The sequence below is a fragment of the Argiope bruennichi genome, chromosome 4 (assembly GCF_947563725.1).
Source record: "Argiope bruennichi chromosome 4, qqArgBrue1.1, whole genome shotgun sequence".
NCBI lineage: Eukaryota > Metazoa > Arthropoda > Arachnida > Araneae > Araneidae > Argiope > Argiope bruennichi.
Window position 1 is genome coordinate 2,849,460 of NC_079154.1, and position 19,090 is coordinate 2,868,549.

General features: G+C 30.8%; 1 protein-coding gene across 2 annotated transcripts in view; it reads left to right on the forward strand.

Moving 5' to 3' along the window:
• LOC129966577 (cGMP-dependent 3',5'-cyclic phosphodiesterase-like) overlaps positions 1-19,090 on the forward strand; it is a 123,804-nt gene that overhangs the window by 66,833 nt on the left and 37,881 nt on the right. For both annotated transcript variants that reach the window (XM_056081038.1, XM_056081039.1), the window contains 5 exons: positions 11,071-11,145; positions 12,488-12,529; positions 14,097-14,165; positions 16,713-16,837; positions 17,846-17,957. In XM_056081038.1, the coding sequence (XP_055937013.1) occupies positions 11,071-11,145; positions 12,488-12,529; positions 14,097-14,165; positions 16,713-16,837; positions 17,846-17,957 (423 nt within the window). The remainder of the gene's footprint in view (positions 1-11,070; positions 11,146-12,487; positions 12,530-14,096; positions 14,166-16,712; positions 16,838-17,845; positions 17,958-19,090) is intronic.

Here is a 19,090-nt window from a genome sequence, read left to right on the forward strand (position 1 = left end):
AAAATGTGCGTTCGTGCGTTTTTTTATCCGTATTATTGGCAGACTTCTGATGAAAAAGTCTCTACTTCTTAGGTTTTTAGAATCTTTCCTACTTTCATTGCATTTGTCTGGAATACTGTGGTTTGAGCGTACCAACTGACTTTCACTCATTCTATTACCTTTTGTAAATATACATATTTGGTTTGTAAAATGGTTTCTATTCCATCTGCGTAATCAACACTTGAAATGTTGAGGAGGAAAATTTCAGGGCCGAGTTATTATTATTAACCGCTTTAGGAAACCAGCCTATTCGTTAGAATTCATTTTTACTACAATTTTCAATTCAATATTTAATGTAACTCGGTCTTATTGGCTTTCTCGGTAAGGTATTTTTAAGCTTCAAAATTTGATACTCATATAACTCATACTATTATAGAAACCTTGAGAAATTCTGCTCAATGCAGTATGAATTTTTCTGTTTTCTGCCATCTGTCCTAAAATTTAAACTTTAATTTGAAACAAAATGGATAAAACTTCAATGAACACAAAAAAGTTGCTGAAGTCAAAAATATTTTTAAGAAACAAAACAAAACATGAAAACAGAAAATAGAAGTTTTCAGCATTTAAATCTTGTTTATCACCGAATTTTTTTTTATTTATATAATATTTCAAAGAATTATTCAACAAAAATTTCCCGGATTCATCTTAAAATTCAGTTTTTAGTTTTATTTTCAAAAACATTTAAATCATACCAATAATATTTATTTTTTTATGTTTATAAATATACTTCAAAAATTTATTAAGTTTAAATTTTAGACAGCCCTTTGGTCCTAAGGAATCATACTCTGCAAAAAATTCTTGACACCCCATTAAAAAAAAATCGTTGTATCTTCTGAGATCAAATCTGATCGATTTATTATGGTCTGAATGTTACAATTTTAGAACAATCACTAATCAAGGTCAATCACTTTTGAATAATTGTGGGATATGATTGACTTCTTTCTCGGTGAAGTGGTCTAAAATTGCCCTTTTTTTTATGGAATAATGATATTCAAATTTTCACAAATCGTTCAGCTTTAGTGATATATTTCGCTGTATAGAGAGTAACTCTTTTTATTTAAAATATTAGCGTCTCAAAAATATTTTGCTAACTTTCACAGGGCTGATAATATATTCAAAAATTTTAAATTCATAATTCATCAGAGTATTTATTGAATCAAATTGCATAAAATACAAATAATTTAGACCAATTTTTTTAGCAGATGCATGCGTAATAGTAAAGATTTTTAAATTAGCTGCTGGGTCCTGTTTAGAGTGGATATCGTGTATATATTAAACCATATTTGCCTTAAATAAAACATTTTTATTGAATTAGTAACATAGGTTTTATAAAATATCACATAAAACTTTTCTGTGCTTTTACTCTTTAGAAAATAAGGTATTTTATACTTATTGCATTTAATACAGATAAGTGCTGAAAATTATACTTTATATATTTAATATGTTTAATGTGCAAAAATAGTTAACTTATTTTTCAGTCTGAGCTTTTGCCAAAGTGATGACAAAGCGTTGATAACAGCTAATTACCACTGACGCGAACGTACTTATGGAGCTTAAATTTTATTTTTATTTCCTGCTATATAAATTGTTGAAAAATATAATTAAATTAATAATTATTAATTAATAAAATATAATTAAATTATTTTTTTAAAAAATCATTAAAATTGAAATTTAATTTATAGGTAAAAACATTAGTATCGTTGAAAAGATTATTTTTGACTTTAGTAAGATGTAAAAATTAATTTTGTGCAGTAATATTTCTGGAAGTTATCGTGAAAAAACGCCGAAATTTCTCTTAATTTTTAATTAATTGAAATTCTAATTAAAAATTGAAAAAAAAAATCGCTCCGAGATGCACTTTTTTGCCCTCCAAGGTATACATGTGCCAAATTCGGTAACTGTAGGTCAAACGTTTCTGGCCAGTAGATTGCCAACACTCACACACATTCAGCTTTATTATAAGTACAGATGAAAGCAACCCTTTCCCATAATTTAAATTCCTACACTGACAGTTATAGATAGACTCTCGGGTGATTTTCATCTAACAAATAAAAAAGTCATTCCCAGGAGCTTGGTTATTTTGTAGGATCGACAGAATCTAATGCATATTTAATACATTAAAGCACACTTTTAATCTGTAGATGACCTTGCTATACTTAAAAAGTAGAAGTCGAACAATAAGTATAATATTTAAGCCTTAGCCGTGGTTAGCCATTAACAGTGGGCCCCTACTCTACTCTTGAACATAGCTTCTTCTTAGGATGTTAAAAGATTATAAATGAAAAATCTATATGTATTCGTTTGATACTTTTGTCTCTTTCTGAAATTGTACGGCTCATTTCTCTGTTTCCCTCCCCCTCTAAGTCGTTTTATCATTCTCTTCGTTCCTTTGATGCACTGTTTCGACCCCCCCCCCCCCTCAAACGTTCAGCGCAGAGATAAACACCTTTTCCAATTTGTCCTCCACTCCCCACCCGAGATCCTTTTTATGTGAGGTCGTCGTTTCAATTTCTTTGTCCTCGTATAATCTCGTGCTAGGAGGCCATCACTGGTAAATGTCAACAACAAAGAACCAATATTTGTCTCATGCGATCGAACAGAATCGAAAGGGGAGAGGAGGGTCGAGGTGATCTCTTCCGAGAATGGTCTGGTGCGTGGAGATCGTTTGCGTCTGTTGCTGCCAGAAAAAGTGAGGGTAGGATAAAGCCAACCTAATTCTTTTCTCCATGTCATTTACAGAAGGGTCGTGATTCAAAAGTAGAGGCAATCATGCAATTGGCTTTTTTTTTCCTTACGTGCTTTTCTCTCTCTCTCCTGGCGAAGATTATTTGCCTGGATGGAGCGATATAAGCATGTTTTTCATTGTTCGTGTTTTTAACAACCAGAATTGAGTGCTCGGTTCTTCTGCAGAGTTTTTTAATAACAGAGAGAATGAAAAAATTATTTTGATTTCAGAAGGTTTTAATTTTTTTTCTTTTATTATGTCTCCATTTTATGCGAATATTTAAAAGAAATGACACCATTTAAATTTTTTTAAGCCAGAATTATAATCTGAATCGATGTTTTCTGATGCAGAAGGTTTTGGTGATTCCTGCGACAATCACTGTTGAAGTACATACACTGAATTTTGGATGGATTTCTCAAAACCGCTATTTAAATATAAACTGTTGAAAAATCACCCTTTTCTTTGAAAATAAATGTGCAATGTGGTTAAAATATGTTACGCAATTTTAATAAGATGACATTTTATGCGAATGATAGTTCATTTAGTTTCAGTTTTATATTAATTATTATGTTTGGTAGTTTTTTTACTGTGCCTATCTGTATAATTAATTTGATAAAATTTACTTGCATGTAGGCGACGGTGAACAATAGATTTTGGAATTGGAAGCGCTAAAGTCCTCGTAATTTCAGGAACAGACTTCTTTTGCGTTGAAACCGCTAGCGAAATCTCTCTGTCCCGTCACTGAGATGTCCACCTGAACTCCTTTTTGCAATCACATTGTGACCTTTCGAAATTTTTTTATAAATTCCAGATTTATTACGCTTCATTTGTTTAGCAATATCTGAAACTTTAACATTTTGAGATTTTAAGAGCAACATTTTAGCTATATCAACAGCAGCAGTGAATTGGAAGTGGCGAGACATTTTTCAGTGACTCGAAAATTGAAAAATGAGCACTGGTTTTATATTTCGAAGTTATTACGTCACATGTGCAGAACGCAAAATATGCACATTATTTGATACAGCGGATATAAAAGTGATTATTTTCATCCTCCATATATCTTTGAGACAGATTTTTTATTTTTATTTTTTATAAATTATCTGTAATATTTCTGTACTGTAATAAACACGTTATAAATCTATATACTAATTATTTTTTTCGTGATGATTGCCTCGTCTTTCCTATTTGTCATTTCAAAAAATCGGTTTTGCATATACTTTTGAGACGCATTGTACTCTCTCCCACTACTCTTTTTATGTTCATTCCATCATTGCCTTTTTCTTGTTTCAGTTCTTTGCTAATAGGAGGTTTTATTGAATGCATGTGCATGTATTTTTGCATATACGGAGGATGTGCCTATATTTTTTATCCTTGCTTAATACCTAATACGTATTGTGCAAATTCACTCGTTTGGCAAATTTATTGAATGGAAGCACAATGTATAAAATATATTACAGTATATAAAAGAAAACAAATATTATAGGCAAATGCCTGGGGAATGGAAAAAGTGATGAAGTAAAAAGCTCTGAGGTTAAAGTAAGATTGAAAGAGGAAAAATTTCAACATCCCCTTCATCATTCATTAAATCTAATCCCATTCATCAAACGGTGATGTGGAAGGCCACGAATTCAACATTATTAGACAATGAAAGAATATTTATCACATAATATATTTGAAATCTAAGGAAATTCAAGTATCAAGTACATCATTGTGCCTGCCGTTTAGTAATGAACAGAATATTGTACTGTAATTAAAAATAAATGGCCTCATTTGAATGAATGCGCATCATGTTAGATTGAATTGAGTTCATTCATGAAAAGAAAAAGACAAAAGAATTATTTTTTTCAAGGAGTCTATACTTTACAAAATGACAATCTATTGCACGAAACATTTTTTTTGTGATGCATTGATTAATAAAAAGTGAGAATTTGGTAAGTGAATTTGTTTTTTAAATATAACTGGGCAGAAAATCCCAAGTTCTTACTCATCTGTATGATGCATTCTTTTTGCATTTCCTTTCATTTTAAAATACAGAAAACTGAATCATTCCTTAGACACCTTAAAGTTCAAAATTTCTTTTCCTACTCAAGATGCGCTTCCACAGAAATTGCTTTTATTTTCATTTTATTCTATTATCTACCAGACGCTGCTTAGAAAGTGAACTAGAAAGAATTTACCTTAGGAATTTACCTTTACCTCGCTATGTGCAAGTAGTCTTATTTAGGAGCCTCGAGTCTGTATTTTTTCAAGCCAAAAGTAAAAAAATAAAAATTAAAAAAAAGAGTCGGAAGAACATCTTGTAAGTCTTTTAAAAGCTTTATGATTATTAGCTTTAACATTAAATAATCTTTGTTTATAAACAAAACAAAAATTAATTAATTCATTTTTACAGTTAAAATAAACTTTTTCAAAAAATCCACAGTTTCTCAATAATTATATTTCTTTCTTCAAGATGATTTTTCTCGTGCATTTCGCTGAGAAAATTTGAATTCAAGTTTAAAATTATTGATATCATCTCCCTTCTTGCACAAAGAAAAATTTAAAAAAAGATTCGAACCTCCTCTTCGACATTTCGTTTCATGATAATATTTTGTTTGATTCGCTTTTCTTTATTTTAATTTTTAAAATCGAACCTTCATTGTTGCAATGGAAACATGCACAAAACTGTATTTAGAAGTGTCGTGACACACAGTAACTAAAAAAAAGGAATTGCGAATTTACTGAAATGTTTTTATTTATTAAAATTAGAGAAAAAAATAGCTCGGAAATAAAATTAATATCAGTTCAAAGCTTATTTTTTTAATTTTAAAATGTGTAAAAATGTCTTTTGAAATAATATGTACCGAAACCTTTAAGAAAAACTGTTAAAATTAAGAATAAATATTAATTAAAAATTTAATTAAAATTTGGAAATGTCTTTCTAGGTGAACACTTAAGGGCGAAGAACTCATTCCGTACCAAATTCAGTAGTTCTGGATCCTATGATCTACCCCATTTTGAATTATTTTTGCATATCGCAATTTAGTATCAACCAGCTTATGTACTTTACTTTTTTTAAACATCATCATGTTAAAAAAGTAATAATTAATTTTTCAAAAAATAGAAATTTTATGAATCTAACTAGAAAAGGAGATTTCAAACAACACAATAGCATAAATTTCTATTTTTTACTTTGATCTAGTTCGCAATTATTGTACACCAGTCTTCCCAATTTAAGGTTTTGAAAGCAAAATTACTTGCAGGTGTATTTTTGATATCTTGATTTGTTTAAAAGATAGAAAGTACTATAACGGCATAAAAGGGTGATAACCTGATAAAACGAGATGCCGTATTTATGAAGAATTTTCTAATTGAATTGTCTAATTTTAATTGAGTGACTATTGTAGCTTGTCTTTTCTGTTACACTGTAGTGAGATAAAATACATAGTGCCTGAAGAGTCACAAATTAAAAAATCATTAAAATAAAATTAACGAAGTTGTATCGTTCTGGCATTTTTTACCCAATGACCAAAGTTTAAAGTATTTTAAAAAGGAAACGACGCTGAATGCTATCGGATCATCGATATTGTGTTCGCCGTTCGGCCATTTACGGAATGTAAAAATATTATATTAGTGCTACATAAATTGTGGATTGAGTGCATCGTAATCTGTCTTCAAAATCATATAAGCCATCAAAATTATCAATTCGCCTATGATTCATGGAAGCTACTTAGTTTAATTATATTAACGACCCATTTTAAATCAAAACTAGGGGTATTTTCGGACGGGCCTCGTCATTTTGAACCGTAGTCAGATGACGAACGACACCTGATCAGGCACCCCTATACAAACTTCAACACCCCACCAGTTTGAACCCGATGGATTTAACGCACACCACACCCGCTTACACGAGGGTTTTTCCCTGAAATCAGATCTCGAACCTGAATATCTCCGGTTCTGAAGCCAAGGCCTTACCACTAGGCCAGCGCGGCCCTAGAAATCGCTTACTAACTGAATTTATAGAATATCGCTGATTGTACGAGGATTGAATGTTCAAAAATGCTTTCTTCGTTGAATATAAAAGTACATAACTTGGGGTTAAAAAAATAGAGAGAGAGAGAGAGAGAGAGATTTTCATAAAAAGCATTACCTATGAATAATTTCTGGCGAGTGCAGATCGCGCTTATCAGTTTTGCTCTAGAAAGTTCATGACGATCTGGACTCTTCATTTCAGTTCAAGGGGCTGATCTTCTTTGTAATGGAATATATGTTTTGATTTTTTTGAACATCCTAAATTTTATATTTTGATTTTCCAGGGATTTGGAATTGTTTCTCATATCATTGGAGCTTCATTTGGTAAACGTGAGCTTCTCGGAAATTTAATTTCATTTTTAATTTATGCTGCTGTAGGAATTGGGTGCATAAAATTTACATCCTCTGTTTCCTGTGGGTGTGGATGCAGATACACGAATACTTCTATTTCCCGTACAAATTCTTCTTCAGTGGAATCCCATAGCGTTTTCTTCCTTCATTTAATATTAACCTATTGTCTGCAAACTTAAAAAAATGGGTCAGTTTAAATTTCTCTCAAGATATTTCGAAGCTCTATTAAGGCTCACTTGAGGTTTCTACCTTCACATGCTATTGGCGACATTTGACTTCCGTGTCTTACTATCCTCCGGATGCTGAATCTTCGATGGTCTGTTTATCATATACCGAGTCATCAAGTATGACGGATTTCCAATGGAGCTCCAATAGTTTGAAAGTAAATTAAATGAGAAGGATAGGACAAATCTATTTTTCGTATCGCGTAAATGAAGTACCTTAACCTAAGTGCTCAATTTACCATATTAGTTTCAAATGGCGTGGAACTGCTGAACAAAAAAAAATTAATTAATTAAAATATTTCCTAGTTTTCGGGCGAAAGTCCTTATTTACAAATTGTTTTCATCAAAATGAAACAATCACTTCAGAGATTTTTTAAAAGTCAAACTATGAAAATCCGTGTTCGGATTTGCGAGCACCTGAATACCATCCATCCATCGCAGTTTTTACAGTGATATCAGGCCGATTGGCAGGGGCCAATGAATCCTACTCAGAGAGGGTCCCATATCAGAGAAAATCTTTTAAAAGATTTAAAGGAAATTTAGGCATTGTAGTATGATATTCTTTTCATTCAGCTAACTTTATTTTATTTATAATGTTTTCTTTAATATAATTATATTGCTGCAATGGCATGCGCCCAAACAAATGTATTTGATATCTTTGCAACAAGGTTGTGTAAATGCAATAAATATGTATGGATAAGTAGTGCTGCAAAATGTATTTAAAATATTTTTAAAGAAAATTTTTAAAATTGGAAAAAAAAACTGCGAAGAAGCAAAATAGCTGCCACTAAAAATATATTTGTTTGAATTTTAAAATCAAGTAAAAATGGTTTTTGTGCCATATGATGCTCCGAATTTATTGAAGAGAAACGGAAGATTTTTGAAAAATCTTACAATTTAATTTAATAAGAATTTTGAAAATCACTTTTCCGGTATGAGTTTGCTATAAAAGTTCAAAATTTCTCCTATTTGGTATCTCTAGAACTAACAGTTTACCCTAAAGAGAGTCTTCAATGATATATAGAGAAAAAAGAACTTAGAGTGGCAATAAACAATAGTTGCCTGAAAGAGAGTCATCTATTCCCAATTATAAACCCGGCACTGAAGAATTTAAACCAAAATTAGGATTGTGATTCGGATAAAAAATCTGATTAAATTTAAAATCAAGATTTCATGCATTGTTACAACCATTTTAATGACACTGTTAAAATTAAAATATCGAAAAATATTTAGCTCAGTCTCAACTGACTGCGTCATGCAAACCAAGAACAGAATGAATGGGGACAATGCTCGAAATTAAAAACTTATTCATTATACCAGCTGTAAGATGAAGGTTTTTGATTCGTGTGGAAATACATTGGCTGAGCGATTAACCGTAGTTCGGACTATGAACAAATGAAAGAATTTTTTCTTTTTTGAAGGGAGTTTTTATTTACCGACAGGAAACATTTCAGGGAACAAATGCAAGCGACTCGATGTGTAAAGCTCATCCTGTTCTTGCCATGACAGAAGAATATGCAACTCTCACAATAATGAATGAGCTAGATGAGCACGGAAGAAAGGCAACAGAACAGAAATCGAAAGTTAGAATGAATTTTTTAAAACTGTTTCTGGAAAGAAATTCTGTCATCCTTCTCCGTAAGTTTTTCTGCGCTAAATTAATTTCTGCTGTCTGATATTTGATGAATAGTTTCTTCATTTTTTTTTAATAGTGGAGTGTTGAAATTTGTCTCAGACAAGAAGCCGTGCAAGAAATAAATATTATTTTGTCATATAAATAAGTTTTATATAACAGTAAATTCTCGAGGATCAGACTTCCATACTTCTGTAAAAATTCTCCGTAACAAAATGAGAAATAAATTATTTTGACAAAATATGGATTTCTACGGGCTTTGAAATTTTTTTTTTTGTAAGAACTAAGTCAAGTTTTACTTTAATAAAGAATTTATTTTAAAAGCCTACAATATAGAAAATGTAATGTTTTCTGTATATAGGTCATCATACTCTATTTTCTAAAATATGGTCAATACTTTTATTCTCTGATTTCACTTTTCTGTAATAAGTAGGAAATTTCAAAACACTGCATGAAGGATGATCAGTACATACTAGTTCTGTAATAAACTGTCAATAAAAATAAGAATAAAACCGAGTTTTGGTACAAATTAAGCGTTTATAGTGGTGTAGGGAATGAGTATTAATAGAACTCTGAATGAACGCCCCCTCGCTCGGTTTTGTTACTCGATCTGCTGCTCCACATCATAAGAGAGGATATTGGAGATTGTAACTCTAATCATAAATTCATTTCCATTCTTCTCCGAAAAGAATTATTGAAACTGTTATAAAAATCCTGTTAAAAACTCTTATGACCATCTAACGGACAACTGAGTTAACTAACATTTTCTTAAAATAGATTGTATTTATTGATCATCGTCTTTTTCTGCTAAAAAGGTGAAGATTAATGTGTTTATGTGTCCATATTGACGCTCTAGAAGCTAGACCGTTTAACCCACAGCTTTGACACTCGGCATTAAAATACTTTGGTAATGTGTGCACTTATTTTTTCTTTACTTATTTTTTATTATAATTTTAAATAATTATAAATGAAGATTTTTGATGTTTTTCGAGGATAACTTTCGAAAATATGATTACTTAACGAGGATATTTACGAGGATAACTTACAAAAAATGATGTTTACATTATCTTAAAATTTAAAACATTGTTTTTTCAATGATACCTATTATTTTGCAGTATAAGTTCTTTAAAATTTTTTAGATATATTTTACAGTAGTATGCTTCTCACAAAATAAAAATGATACTTGCTCGAAAAAAAATTTAGCGTTTATCAACGTATTGCCATCATGCTGACAAAAGTTCAAATTAAAAGATTAAGATAACTTTCACTACAAGCTAATCTAGAAAAATGCTATTTTTAGTGCGTGTTTCTATGAAATAAAATAAATATGAGCCATTATATTTTCAAGATAAATAAATGTAAGAAAAAAGAGTTTTGTGACCTTTAAAATATATATTGATTCAAAATTTTGTGTTACTTAAGGCAAATATGGATATACTTTAGGCAAATATGGATATATATATATATATATATATATATATATATATATATATATATATATATATATATATATATATATATATATATATATATATATAGAGAGAGAGAGAGAGAGAGAGAGAGAGAGAGAGAGAGAATGATTATCTGATTTTATTGAATAAGACTCTGAGATATAAATAAAATTATGAAAATTTCTTATCTAATACACATAAGAATTCAATATCGAATGATTATATCTTCTGTACTAATAATTTTAAAATACAAACTCCTTTATATTAACTGAAGTTATATTAACAGAACGGTTTAAAACTTCCATAATAGTACGAGTTATATGACTATCAATATTTGCAGCTTAAAACTACTTTGCTAAATAAGTCAATTTTATAAAGTTGCATAAAAAATTTAAGTGAAAATGTTACCTACCATAACTACTGGAGAACGAGCTAGTCGCCAAAGGCGGCTAGTTATATAGTAAAAACAAAGCAGGATTCCTACTGATGTGACTTATTTATCAATTTCTCTAGAAATATCGGTATTAGTGGGTTATTCAAAGTAAATAAGACCTTCTGTTTCCATGTAATAAATCTTAAAGGAATGTCTCTTTTTAATAATGAGATTAACTTGTGCGCCATTTTTATTTATTACAGCTGAAAAGAGAAAGCGACTCACAGCACAGCTTCATTCTTAATGTATCGAAGGACGAACAAGAAATATTTTGTACGGTAAGTTCTTTACTGCTTTCTTTCTTTTAGATTGCTGTGAAGCATGATAACCTATCCATGTATTTTCAAAACATTCTGATTCAGTACTAATCCGATTTATTCCATTCGTCGATAAAAACCTCCCCTCCAATTTCTTAAATTAGATTTCTTTCTCGATTTTCAAAAACGATTGAAAAAAAACTATTGGAAAGGATTATTCTGAGTCATTCACTGTCTGTTTGAAACATGAAAACAGATTTGGTATCCTTTTTGACTCATGCATTCTTTGATGTAAACTTGTTTGCTTTTCGAATTGGTAATATACAAAATCCGGACTAAAGGGTACTCAATAAAGAAAAAAAAAGTATTTATAATTATAAAGATATTTATGAATATAAAACATTTGCTTTTTTTGAAAGAAAGTGTAACTTGAACTAAAATATGACATTCCATTTTCAAAGAACAGAGAATAACAATTGCTAACGCATTATAAAAGACTACAATTCCTTAAAGCAGGTAGAAGCCTTTGACATAGAGAAAAAAAGTACATATGAGCCAGGATCTGAAACATTAGGCGCAAAATATTGTGTCAGAAATAAAGGAAAAATTTGAATGAAGATATCTGAAGCAATTATTGAACCATCATCGACTGTTAGCTTGATCCTAAGACGATATAAAACCGTCATGTAGCCGTTCCTTTCTGACATTACAGAATTTTAAGAGGATGAACTTTTTTTTTCTTCCAAAATTGCTTTCATATAAAGCACTCATATCTGCATTTTACTAAATATTTCGAAAAGCATCATGTTTGGTCCATTGATTAGCTTTTGACAAGAGAACAAGTTATTTATTTGGAGAAAAAATGTAGTTGCAATCAGTGAAGGACGATAAATGATTGAATGATTTTGAAATGAATATATTCACCAATACTGCAATCGCTTCAATAAGGCTTTCTTAATCCTTAACTGCCGCATGCAATAATGGACAATCAATAATAATCACAGCGTCATCTTAATTTTGAAGCCGAAAATCACGAAGTTCATAGAGCAGATGAACATTAGCAAAAAGAAAAAAAAGATCATAATGGATTGATATGTAAAAGGTTTAAAAAATGCTTTTTATCAATACAATAAAAATGTAAAAGATTTTTTTATCACAAATAGGAATGCCATAATGAAATCATAGGAGAGAGCTGCATGGATCGAAATTCTCTAAATGAATTAGAATTTGACTACCTTTGTCAACTTTTTCCATTTTTAATGAGTGTTTGCATCATTTGTTTAGTGAGAAATAAATGTAGAAATAGGAAAATAATGCCTTTTCTGGGCTATCCTGCCATTGATTTCAAACATTTCTGTTTCAGGTGATGAGTGATAAAGTTCTTGAAGAGAGACTTTCTTTTCCTGTGAGTAAAGTAGTTATATCCTCCTTATTTCGAAAAAGAAATAATATCAGTTTTTCTTGATGAGGAAAAAATGACCTTTTTTCATCGGTTATAGTTTTAGAATATTTTCATACTTTCTTTTCGTAAGTGTAACGTTTTCCAGTGTTCATTGGCAAAACCTTTTGTTCGATAGGTTTTCTGAATGTGCTCTAGGATGAATGGCCATTTACCGTTGTTTTATCCTTCTATTGTGGAAGGATTAAAACACCCAGTCAAAAGTACTCATAACAACTGGGTTCAATGATAATAACAATGCACTGTTATAGCAAGCAAAATGACGCCCGTTTCTCATTCAACATTATTTCTCAGGATTTTTAAAATAATTAAGTTTAGTCATTTTCACAATGCGCTATTTTTATTCTGCCAAATGTAAGGATGAAAATATAAATTTGATCATTTTATTTGCCCCAGCCTGTTTATTTTTGACGCTTTGAAATCACATGAGTATCGAATGCAATGATGGAATGTCCATACGAATGACCATCTATTGCAAATATTTTGAAAGGAAATGAAAACAGCATTTAAAAATATTTCGTTTTGCTATACACCGTTACCTTAAAAAAATCACGAAGAATAAGAGTGCTATGCAGAGAAGCCCAAAATAATTTACTAATAAGGGTACTGAGTTCCGTGTTATGAAATAAAAAAGACAACTGATTCATTGATTTTTTTTGTTTTAATAAATCTGTGTCTTTTTGTTTCTCTTTCTAAAGCATTATAAAAATGTTGAGTTGAAAAAAAATTCATTCTTTAATGAGAATTTCGCGTTGTGTTTTTATGGATTATGTGATCGAAACATCCTAAATAATAATTGTTCTCATAAATAATGCATGCATATGTATGTAAATAATATATTTTTCCAAGTAATCATTTAATACTTCAGCGTCAAGTATTATTCTCTCGTAAAAAGGTGAATTTCTTTTTGTTTTTTATGCCATGCATAGCTGTTAAATCATCGCCCATTCTGCAAGTCTTTTATCCTATCAAAAGAAACTATTTGTCCATCCCAGGACACGACTGAGGAAGCTGCACCGTAAGAAGAGTTTATACACTAGCTGTATTGCTTACCGGCAATATTTTGAAAACGGATAGGCCGATTGTACTTAAATAATAAATTGCCTGAAGTGGGGTTGGCTACTGAAATAATTTCCTGTAAGTGAAATATAATTCCTGGCAGTTTCCTTCCAAGGGTAATGGAGTCTCCTATACAGATGACATCCAATCAGAGATTGCTTTTGATTTTTTTCAAACCTTCTCTTCATTACGAGTCCTTGGATAACTACTTTAAACCAAGTGGGATTAGTCAACAATAACCATGAAGATATAATTTCATTAGTTTGAATATTCAAAAATGCTTTACCAGACGGGGTTAACCTAAAAAAAAATTCGCAAAAAAGTAAGATTGGATAAAAGAAAAGTAGGATTTAAAATCTATTCATAAATGAACATTTTCGAAGAACGCTATCAAAGCGTTTTTATTTATAAAACGTTTTAAGGAAATTCACCCATTTTTATACATTTTTCTTAGATCCAAAGCAACAGTTTTCGTACAGCAATAAAAGAAAATAGATCCTTAACTTTAGAAGATATAAATCAGGTAAGTCTGTTTATTCATTTCTTTTCTAACGCTGATGATTCAATAAAGGGTCTTCTTTTTTTAAAACTTTATCAACTTATTCAATAAAGGGTAAAACTTTTTAAAACCAATATCAATAAAATTTTAGCTACTGAATGAAATGTAGCATTTAAATACTATATTTTTCCAAATAATAGAATAATAATGCAACGTCAAATATGTATGTTTTTGTCAATGAATGAATGTTATTATGTAAAGCAAATGAAAGTTTTCTTTATTTAAATCAAAGCATGCAAAAGATTTGCGAATTAAAAAAAAATCAACTCTTAGGCTTTTTTAGAATTTTAATACAGTAATTGGAGAATGTGTTCATTCCAACTTCAAAAAAAAATCAAATGACTCTTATTTTACTCATATATTTTGTTTTCCAAATTGATACAAAATAATAAAGTGCTTAAAGAAGGAAATATTTACTTATAAATATTTTATATTGTGTTTCCGTTTCAATCGAGAAATGCAATTTGTTTATTGCAAGTAAAAAAAAATCAAGTTCAGGATATATTTTCTGCCTTTTGCACTTTAATTAATTTTTTTTCGAATCTCAAAACTTACTCTGACGCTCCTTTTACTTTTCGAAGCGAAAGCACCATTCAAGATCAATGTTACAAATCTAGTTTTATTTATCTACTCTTTTTTCGTCTTTTCCTCCCTTTCTGCTTGAAGAAATACGATAAAAAAAATTCTACTCGCGATTTCATTTTTTCGCATTTCACTGATTTAAAAATAATGCATTTATTTTTTTTTCCTCTTCAGTGAATAAACGAGTAAAGTAAAGCAAACGCTCAATATTTTCTTTTATTCATTCTAAAATTTAGATCAACGTAATGTTTTTGTGGAGTTTCATGATGTTTATCAATATTTTACATTCATTAAATATTTTTATGTAGAATGTTTAAAGATTATTTAATACCCAATCATAAATCAGATGAACAAAAATTGTTAAATAGAGCTACCGAATGGCTCGACAAGAATCTTTTTTTTTTCTTTCTTTAAATTTTGTAAAAATATTGCAGATTATCAGAAATTGTATAGTGTTTGTTGCCCTCCTGAAATTTCCTTAGAAATATATAAAAATTTTCATCTACTTATTTGTATGCTCAGAATATACCAAACTGTACAGCTTTTAATAAACAAAAATTAATCTTTTAACAAACAAAAAAATCAGTCTTTTAATAAACAAATAATTTATGTGATTTTGAGCCATAAACAATGTCTCAAATTCAAACCTTCATTTCTGGATCATATGAAATCGATCATATGAATATTTTTCTTCAAAGATAAGAAAGAACTACTTAACTAATGTTTGTTTGTGATAGGAGACTAACAAAACTGGAAAATATCAATTCCTCTAAAATTTCTACATTAGTTCAATGTTTTTTAGGTTATTCCTCTTCTGTGACAAACTCTTCTAGGACCATATGTTTCTATAATTTTTTCAAGGTCATTAATTTGCTATTCTATTATTGATATTTTTTACAAGGTGTTAGATTCAGAATACAATTGCATTTACCAAACTGTTAATGCAATTTTTGAAATCAGCTTTGCAAAAAAGGAGCGATTTGATGAGTTGAACCCGGCAAATCATTTGCTTTCGTTTTTAATTTTAGTATAACTCGTCAGTTTTCTAATGCCACTCGATAGTCAGTCGAAAACCTTTATCAACCATGTTATTCCTTATATGCATTTATGCAATAATGTATGGTTTTATACTCACTTTCAACAAGAATTAAGAGCGACGCCTTTGGAATATTTCATGAAAATATTTCTACTATAGCCATTGAAAGCCTTTCTTATAGAATTATTTCTACTTTTGATAAAACTGTCAACTAGTTTGACACCAAATTCTGACCTAAACAATCATAAATCCTTTCATTTGAATCCAGTAAAGGTCTGTCATATGCACTAGTATAAAATGTAATAAGTTTGAGGTGATTTGAACATTCTAACGTCTATATTTCTGTATCTCTTATTTTGTGTGTTAATTGGATTTATCTCAAAAATATCCAGGGCCACGGCGGCCTGCGAGTAAGGTTTTAGATGCGAGACCCAATTTCACCGAAGAATCGTTGTGTAAGCGGGTCTGGCGCACGCTAAATCCGTCAGGGCTAAACATCTTCCACTTGTGTGGTGTGGAAGTTTGGAGTGGGGGGTACCAGCTCAGGTGTTGTCCTTGTCATCTGACCGTGGTTCATAATGATGAGGCCCATCCCAAAATAGTTTTAGTGTTGTTTTAAAAACGATATGTTAATATAACTAAACTAAATTAAACTCAAAAATATACAGTGCTAGTTGTTGATTCAAATCTTGCAAAAGTAATCGATCAATGATTCAGAATCGTCTTTACATTTTATTGTGAATCGATCCATTATTCTGTGAAAGCTTCAAATGAGTTGGCACTGAAAACCCGGGAATAATTAGAAAAAGAACGATATCAAATACTACATAAACATACATAAGGATATGATCAGAGGGATTCTTGACGGATTGTCTCTTTTTGTTTTTTCCCAGGATCAGGTGTCTGTGATCGAGAGCAGCTTAGATTCGAGCATCGAATCCTTGCTGTGTGTTCCCGTCCCTAGTGTTCGGAAAAACAGCATCTCCATGATCGTCTGCTTAGCCAACAAGGAAGGGAGGTAAGCAGGTTTCGCCCTGGGTTAAAAATATTCTTTCACTCAAAATGTTGATAAAACTCTTTTTAACTTATTTATTACTCCTTTTCTCATGTTTATTTGCTAAAGAAAATTTTATTTTGTACTCTTAAAAGTGTGTTCTTGCCAAATTGTATTTTCAGATGGCAGAGCTTGCTACTCCTGAAAAAAGAATTAAAAAAAAAAGATATATTTCTTCATTTTCACTATAAAAAATAGTAGCATAAATAAAGGAAGCGAATAGTAACAAGTTCTGTACATTTGCTATAAATCCCAATTCAGTTAGAGCTGTGCAGCTTTAGCAAATATGCAATAACAAAAAAGAAAAATATTAAATAATAAACTTATTTTGGAAAATCACTTAAGATTTCCTCCCCTTACTCACTCATTTTTTAAATTTTAATCGCCTATATTTTAGCGATTAAGAGCGTAGGAAGCCTGTTTGGTAGGCGTTCGATTAGTATACATTGGTTTGTGAGCTCAAACCCCGCTGGCCGAACATCCTCCGTGTACTTCGTGGCTACGACGTATAAATCTGTCGTAGCCACGAAGCCCTCCAAGTCGAGGCAATATCATTGGGGGTACTGGATCAGAGGGAATCTTTCTGTGTTTCGGGTCTAAATTACTATCTGTGGATGATTCAACGAATGAAGTCCGTCACATGCAAGGGCTGTGACACGTGAGTAGCTAAGACATATTCTTGGCCCTAGATGACACTACTGAAAAACAAGAGACGCTAAAACTCGGTTTAAAATCACTGACTAGCCAAAACGACAATATTTTAGCAGATTGTATCTCTATTCGATGTTAATAGCAATATCTTTGATTGAATGAATACTTAATCTTTAATTTCCCTCTTATCTATTTTGTGAGTAAATACTACAGCATTCATCAGTTTCAATACATCGATTTGAATTTTTGTGAAAAAAAAAACTCTTTTTAGAATAACACAATCTTGTCTTTATCGACGATTATTCTTTATTTCTTCCGCAGTTTCGAGGAGTGCGACGAGGAGATGGTCCAGCAGGCCTTCCGCTGCGTCTGCCCCATCCTTCTGAGGGCGGCGGCCTGCGAGGAGGAGCGCAGGCTCAGGGAAGAGTGCCAGGTGAAGAGACTTCTCACTGTCGCGCTCTGATATGGCTGAAAAAGGGATTGGGGCTCTCGTGAGATTATGGGCGCGTCATATCAGCTTCATCGTGTTAAAATATAAAAGCCTTTTCTGAAAAACATACATGCTACATTTTGCCGGATGAAAACAACATTTCCGTCATTAAGGTATTGGGAATATACTGAATAAATGAATGAATCTGTTGCGAAAAGTCAGTTAGCTCTCTTTGATAAGAGCAAATCGTTGCAATATGTATAAAGGGTACATGATACATTAAACATTAAATTAATGAAGGTAATTAAATATTAAATTACTGAATACCTAATAGAGATCACTAAATAATTATAAAAAATATTAAAAAAATTGTAATTAGCTAGTGTAAATCTTGGCATGTAATAGCTTGATTATTGGAAGGAGTTTGTTGTCACAATATTGTTTACGATAACTTTTGTATTCGTCTGAACACTTAAAAAGACCCCCATAAGCTGGGAATTATAATTAAGTGAGGATTTTCAAAACCACGGAAGATAAATGGACATTCTTTACAGCCAATCCTTTTATTAATCTACAATCATTTAATACGCTAACATTTCTAGATTTTGTAGTGCTTTTTCAAAGATATCATTGCATATAACTGAACAAATAGGATTGAACAAATAAATGAATAAAATGTGCGCATAAATGCACTTGAAACTTCTGACAGGCAGATCCCTAACTCTCAAAATCATATTTTAAACTCATTTTATGAATTTTTGTTGCTCGCTTTGAAACTTCAACCATAGTTCACTCTTGCAAAATTTATGGAGCCATTTTGCTTGATTGTATTAAGATTGTATGAATTTGCTTGATTGTATTTTGATTAAGATGTATTGATTTAGTGTGCGGAGAGCGCGGCATTGTAGAGCACGTTGTGCCAATAAATATGAATCATTATAAAATTGTGAATCTTCTAAAAAAGTAATGCAGTGGGTCGACTGTGATTTGGATTTTGTTTCGAGGCATATTTCAGTTTGATAAAAATCAGAATCAAAAAGTATGTTGATGGGTTGAATAGATTATATATATTGGAGTTGAATCTTTGGAAAGCATTCGTCAACTCAATGGTTCAAGAAAAATAATTTTTTAAAAAT